Source organism: Coregonus lavaretus, assembly GCF_964263955.1.
Source record: "Coregonus lavaretus genome assembly, contig: HAP1_SCAFFOLD_5562, whole genome shotgun sequence".
Classification (NCBI taxonomy): Eukaryota; Metazoa; Chordata; class Actinopteri; order Salmoniformes; family Salmonidae; genus Coregonus; species Coregonus lavaretus.
In genome coordinates this window covers 1-7,335 of record NW_028159756.1, presented here as the reverse complement: position 1 = coordinate 7,335, position 7,335 = coordinate 1, and the positions used below count along the sequence as shown (strand labels likewise).

Here is a 7,335-nt window from a genome sequence, read left to right as displayed (position 1 = left end):
CAGGTTTGAAAATCACTGTACTAACTCATAATGCCCAAGCAGGATGTATGACTGCTCTGTCTAGGCCTGCCTCACCTCTATAGCCTGCTGCATATTAATGTCCTTATGGAGGGTCTGGTCTGCAGTGTAACCCGGCCCAGCCAGCCTGTACGTGTATCTATCTGCCTAATGTCCGTAATCACCTGCATCTCGTTGAGAGGTGTGGACACGCGCCTCCCTGCTTCCCTCTGCTCATTAGAATGATGGATGGTGGCATAGGGGATGCCCTCCCCCGTTCAAAATGTGTTCTCGTTTAGAAAGGTGCTTATTAGGGAACACCTGGGGGAATAGAGGGGGAGTGGCCGGCTCAGAGCACAGACTAAGGGAGGAGGAGGAGGAAGAGGAGGAGGAGAGGGGAAATATACTGGAGACCATCACAATACTCAACAGATTACACTTCAACCTATACCTACCTGACTTTAAAATGTTCATATTGTTGTAAAATAATATAGTTAAAACACAGTAATATTTGTTTTGAGATGTTGAATACATATTGACTAAGAATAATTACATTAAAACCACTGAGCAGTGCATTTAGAATAGACTATAAACTTGCATTGTGCTTTGGATTGATGTAGTGTTGCTTAATTATTTACATGTTTATGTTCACACTATTAATCATGTACATCTTACCATAGTATTAGGACCTGTACATTTACCTGAGTCAGTCTGTTGGAGACAGCTGTAGAATCCACTTCTCTCTTGGATTGGTTTCTGTTAGGAGATACAGAGGCCTCCTGAGACTCCCCTAGCTGAGGAGGGCAGTACTGATCATTAGCTTATGAAAACACAACTTCCATTCCAATTCTGCCTAGCCCAGAAGGGAGTCTGCTAAGTTGACATGAGTCCCTATCAATTCAGTGAATGGTATTTAAATAACCACACACAGAGAAAGTGGTCCTCACAGGAGTCCCAACGGTGAGATTATAGCCACTGTGCGATCAGGGAGAAGCTAGGTTTAGGTTCAATAAACTGGAACAAATGCATTTTCCTCTCCAATTAGGCTAAACCACTATCCAGAGTCACACTACGGAGATACTGGCATCTTTCATCTTTATGGACATATTTTTAGCTAAGTCAGCAGCTAAACCCAACGTGGTCTCAGAGCATTTCGTATTATTATGTATGTAAATCCAAGACACTCCATTTAGTATGATATGTTACGTTTTGTATGGTATGTATTAATTTGTGGATGCCCATCACCCATTTCGTATGATATGTTACTAATTACAATTTGTATTATATGTTTCTAATTTGCTAAACGTACAATATGTAACGATTTTTTCAAGTTGCTAATTAGCTAAAGTTGTCCTTGATGAGATTTGTACTCACAACCTTTGGGTTGCTAGATGTTTTTGTTTAGTTTCTGCCTTAAGTAACCATCTGTCTAATGTAACCATACCAAACGTAACATATACTATTTTGAGTTCCCTGGATTTATTTTACTATGTTACGTCTGCTCTATGAGACCAGACTGCTAAAGCAAGTGATGTGGAGATGAAACCAGCGAGCCTCAATGGAAAGGCTAGTACTGTCGGTAGGTACTTATTATGCAACCTCGTAAAAGCACCTTGCATCCACGCGCCTAATTGAAAACAATCTAAGCTTGTCAATATTGACCAACTTCTCCTAATGATTAGTTTTAAATATTCTCTATGGCTCACTATAGGTTTATTACATGAGGAAAGAGATATCATGAATAATGGAATGGACTCATGGAATCTGCATAGTATGCCTTATATTTGTATTATTATACTGTGAGATTATGTTTTTGATAGTTTCACTTTCACAGTAGCATATTGTCTGGGTGGTGTTCTGATCCTACAGTATATTGTAGCATATTGTTTGGGTGGTGTTCTGATCCTGCAGTATATTGTAGCATATTGTCTGGGTGGTGTTCTGATCCTACAGTATATTGTAGCATATTGTCTGGGTGGTGTTCTGATCCTACAGTATATTGTAGCATATTGTCTGGGTGGTGTTCTGATCCTACAGTATATTGTAGCATATTGTTTGGGTGGTGTTCTGATCCTACAGTATATAGTAGCATATTGTTTGGGTGGTGTTCTGATCCTACAGTATATTGTAGCATATTGTTTGGGTGGTGTTCTGCTCCTAGAGTATATTGTAGCATATTGTCTGGGTGGTGTTCTGATCCTACAGTATATTGTAGCATATTGTTTGGGTGGTGTTCTGATCCTGCAGTATATTGTAGCATATTGTCTGGGTGGTGTTCTGATCCTACAGTATATTGTAGCATATTGTCTGGGTGGTGTTCTGATCCTTCAGTATATTGTAGGTCTGGGTGGTGTTCTGATCCTACAGTATATTGTGTGTCTGGGTGGTGTTCTGATCCTACAGTATATTGTGTGTCTGGGTGGTGTTCTGATCCTGCAGTATATTGTGTGTCTGGGTGGTGTTCTGATCCTACAGTATATTGTAACATATTGTCTGGGTCGTGTTCTGATCCAGCAGTATATTGTGGCCTTTGAGGCAAGCATGGATTTCAATGTACTTTTATAGTGGAATTGAGCTTTATAGTGGCATTGCTTTTCATTATACCTATGATAAAAATGTCAATAAAAGTAGTGTCGTCTGTCAGAATATTATTTTCCTATTACTTTGATGAATAGTATTGTATGCCCATTCTCCTGTTTATGATGCTTTACCTGGTCTACACTGTACAAGTATTGTAATACTCCTGTGTACTGGAACATTACATGTGGGAAAAAAACGTGAAATGTTCTGTTTAGTTTTAGTCAGAAATCAGTATTCATTGGTAGGTTTGGCAATATGCTAAACTATTGGTTTGAGGGTATCAACTGTATTAATCCTACAATTATGAATCAGAAGAATATGTTTGCTTTGGCTGCCTCCTGTTGAGTTATAGCAGCTGCATCCGAAAGATAAACACATAACAATCAAATGAATTAACAACTTACAGCAACAATAAGATACCCATTGTTATTGGTATTTAAGGATATTTTTTATAAATAATGTGGGAAAAATGACATTTTGGGATTAGTGAATAGTGTAACAATAGTGTAATAGCCTTTTTAATGAGATTAAACCAACACGCAGAACAACAACACTCATGTCCCTCAGAGAGCACAGCCTGCTCACTACCTTTCAACTAAACTGCATCCAAGCAGCTAAATGAACAGCACAAAAGTTCCCTTCAAATTATGCCGCTCAATATGGTCTGGCCTGTAGTGCAGATAAGAACCTGTGTGTTAGAAGTAGCAGTGGCAGACCCAGGCATCCCACACACTTCAGAGCTCAGGCCTTTCGGTTTGTATTTGATCTTCAAGTGTAGCGAGGAGAGCTTCAGTGAGAGAGAGGCCCCAGGGGACCTCCCAGGGGACATCCCAGGGGACATCCCAGGGGACATCCCAGGGGACATCCCAGTCACACCATGGCCTTCTGATATCAGGAAGAATAGGAGGGAGCGCTAGCAGTTTGAACATTTTTTATTTGTATTTTTTTAAATATTATTTTGCTTTTTTTGCTTTACGAAACAAATGTCTGCAGATGTCGTATGAATAAACAACAGAACCCTCTCTCCTCAGAGAAGGGATCCACCGACCAATCACTTCTCTGGAAAATAGATTCTCCTTGTCCAATCACGGCCTCTTCCGATTCACAAGGTGTTGCCCATTTTCTGTGTGTTATATTATTTTAAGTGCATTAATTGACAATGTAACCGTTGAATTAATGTGCAATGGCTGGAACTACAGTCAATTCAAAAATACATTTACATTGCTGCTATGACCCACAATAACTGTTTCTGTGTTGGGGTCATCACATGAGCTAGCGTCAGAATCTGAAATGAGCCAATCATGAGACAGGGAGTCTTTCAAACCACGGCCATCATAAACAGCTTATCACCTTCACCTACATCATCATCATCATCATCATCAGGATTAACAAGACTCTTTTGTCATACCTGTATTCCTCCAGTAAGACAAAAAGGTTAATAGATAAAATGGTTTAAAATAAAGTTTAGTGATTGTGCTTTTAAAACCAAAGTAAAACAAATAACAAACATTGACAACGACCCAAAAATATAACAGTGCATTACAAAAAGAAAAATAACAATCCCAAAGTGGCACTTTCTTGGGGCAGCTAAATAATATAGCAATTTACAACATGGATGGAAAACGATAAAATAATTATATTTACTGGCATAATACAATTATAATTTGCGAAATAAAACAAGGAAGACAAATTTGAAGTACCACGATGGACGCTATACAAAAGGACATTATGTGTACAGGTATATTTACAAGACAGTCCACCCCTCTGCTTGTAGCTCATTTCATTACAGTAACACCTGGCTGTAAGGGCAAGGCTTCCCATAGTGCTTGCCGAAGCAAGCCAAGTCGATCATGTCAATACCTGGAGTCCACTGTTACTCCCTATTACCTCGGAATAAAACATACACTACATGACCAAAAGTATGTGGACACCTGTTCGTCGAACATCTAATTCCAAAATCATGGGCATTAATATGGATTTGGTCCCCCCTTTGATGCTATAACAGCCTCCACTCTTCTGGGAATGGCTTTCCACTAGATGTTGGAACATTGCTGCGGGGACTTGTTTAATTCAGCCACAAGAGCATTAGTGAGGTCGGTCACTGATGTTGGGCGATTAGGCCTGGCTCGCAGTCAGCGTTCCAATTCATCCCAAAGGTGTTTGATGAGGTTGAGGTCGGGGCTCTGTGCAGGCCAGTCAAGTTTTTCCATACCAATCTCAACAAACCATTTCTGTATGGACCTCGTTTTGTGCACGGGGGCATTGTCATGCTGCAAATAGGAAAGGGCCTTCCCTAAACTGTTGCCACATAGTTGGAAGCACAGAATCATCTAGATTGTAACTGTATGCTGTAGCGTTAAGATTTCCCTTCACTGGAACTAAGGGTCCTAGCCCGAACAATGAAAAACAGCCCCAGACTATTATTCCTCCTCCACCAAACTTTACCGTTGGCAATATGCATTAGGCCAGGTAGTGTTCTCCTGGCATCCGATGCCAGATGGTGAAGCGTGATTCATCACTCGAGAGAACGCATTTCCGCTGCTCCAGAGTCCAATGGCGGAGAACATTACACCTCTCCAGCCGACGCTTGGCATTGCACATGGTGTTCTTAGGCTTGTGTGCAGCTGCTCGGCCATGAAAACCCATTTCATTAAGCTCCCGACTAACAGTTATTGCGCTTACGTTGCTTCCAGAGGCAGTTTGGAACTCGGTAGTGAGTGTTGCAACCGAGGACAGACAATTTTTACGCGCTATGCGCTTCAGCGGTCCCGTTCTGTGAGCTTGTGTGGCCTACCACTTCGTAGAGGAGCCATTGTTGCTCCTAGACGTTTCCACTTCACAATAACAGCACTTACAGTTGACCGGGGCAGCTCTAGCAGGGCAGAATTTTGACGAACTGACTTGTTGGAAAGGTGGCATCCTATGACGGTGCCACGTTGAAAGTCACTGAGCTCTTCAGTAAGGCCATTCTACTGTCAGTGTTTGTCTATGGAGAATGAACGGCTGTGTGCTCTATTTTATACACCTGTCAGCAACGGGTGTGGCTGAAATTGCCGAAGCAACTAATTTGAAGGGGTGTCCACATACTTTTGTGTATATAGTGTATATGCTACTGGGTATTTTGCTTTGGATTCACGTACCATTCTTTTATCCTCTGGCATTTTCTTCTTTAAAATGGACATAGAAAATGATAAATTAGAAAAACAATTGGTCTGTTTTCCAGATGTATAGAAACACAATTCATGTACAGTATTTGTCAGCAAACATGATGGTAAGATACTGAGATATTTCAAATGGGTAGGGGAACGATCACAGCATTCCTCCTCTCGGAAACTTCATTCTGGAAAGTACTTCCTGTTCATCCCGTCTAGTACTTCAGCTCTCCACCATCTGGGGAACAGGACAACACAACAGACCTTCCAGCAAGCATACAAATATATACACAGCATTTAATCTAAGCCATTGCTCAGTAATACACCAATGCTAAATCTGCAGTAACTCTATGAGTTAGCAAGTCAGCAAGCACTCTACCTCTAAGTCATCGTCTCCAGGCCGGAAGGCCCCCATGGTGTTGAGACCCATGTCGTTGGGGTTCCTGCGGGCCCCTGGCCCCCCCTCTCCTCTCCGCCGGCCCCCTGAGCCCCGGGAGGACATGGAGCTGGAGGAGCTGGGGTCCCTGTCTCGGGGACTGTGGACCGTGGGGAAGGAGGGGCGGCTGTAGGGCAGGATGTCCTCTGGTCCTGGGACAAAACAGGAGAGAGGACACACTGAGAACTCATGTCCTTCAACACAGTACATACAGCTATTCACAATCTAAAGTTGCACTGTCAGAGTGGCATGTCTACAGAGCAGAAATAACAATATTCTGCTAGGTTAAATGCCACTAGTTCCATGTCCCTAGGTGTTCTCTGTACCTGGGTGTTGGTGTGCCTTGGTGCTGCTCCCCTCCGGTTTGTTCCCTTTCCCTGTGCGGGGGATCTTCTGTCTGTCCTGGGTCTCCCGGCGCTCTGAGGAGCTGGTACGGGGGTCTGATCCCTCCCGTGGCCGGTACCCTCCTACTGAGCCCCCTCTCCTGTCCCTGCCTTCACCTGCCTTGGGAGACATCATCCCCCGTGCATCCAGGGCTGTCTTGGAGGGGTGTGTGGGGGATTTGAGCCCTGCTGGAGGGGGGATGGGGGGAGGAGGCAGATCTGGAACATAAACACAGGAAGAGGATGACATTAGTTACTCAGTTCAAAACTCATGCCTAGCCATTAGAGCCTAGCCATTAGAGCCATTAGAGCTTAGCCATTAGACACAGATGAGAGAGAGATGGAGGAGAAAGAGAGGTGGAGGAGAGAGAGAAGGCGAGAGTTGGAGGAGAGAGAAAGAGAGAGGGAGATGGAGGAGAGAGAGAGATGGAGGAGAGAGAGAGTGAGAGTTGGAGGAGAGAGAGAGAGAGAGAGAGAGAGAGAGAGAGAGAGAGAGAGAGAGGGCGAGAGTTGGAGAAGAGAGAGAGAGAGATGGAGGAGAGAGAGATGGAGGAGAGAGAGAGAGATGGAGGAGAGAGAGAGAGAGAGATGGAGGAGAGAGAGAGAGAGAGAGAGAGAGAGAGAGAGAGAGAGAGAGAGAGAGAGAGAGATGGAGGAGAGAGAGAGATAGAGATGGAGGAAAGAGAGAGAGAGATGGAGGAGAGAGAGAGAGAGAGAGAGAGAGAGAGAGAGAGAGAGCGAGAGAGAGAGAGAGAGAGAGAGAGAGAGAGAGAGAGAGAGAGAGAGA

The 7,335-nt window shown here is 43.4% G+C and overlaps 1 protein-coding gene across 1 annotated transcript; it reads right to left on the bottom strand.

Moving 5' to 3' along the window:
• Window positions 1-5,690: 5,690 nt before the first annotated feature.
• Window positions 5,691-6,767, bottom strand: LOC311122472 (roundabout homolog 1-like; the record flags this gene model as incomplete). Its single annotated transcript, XM_084196821.1, has 3 exons — window positions 5,691-5,967; window positions 6,109-6,317; window positions 6,492-6,767. Coding segments are annotated over 3 exons (500 nt in total), but the record flags the coding sequence as incomplete, so codon positions are not given.
• Between the last annotated feature and the right edge of the window lie 568 nt (window positions 6,768-7,335).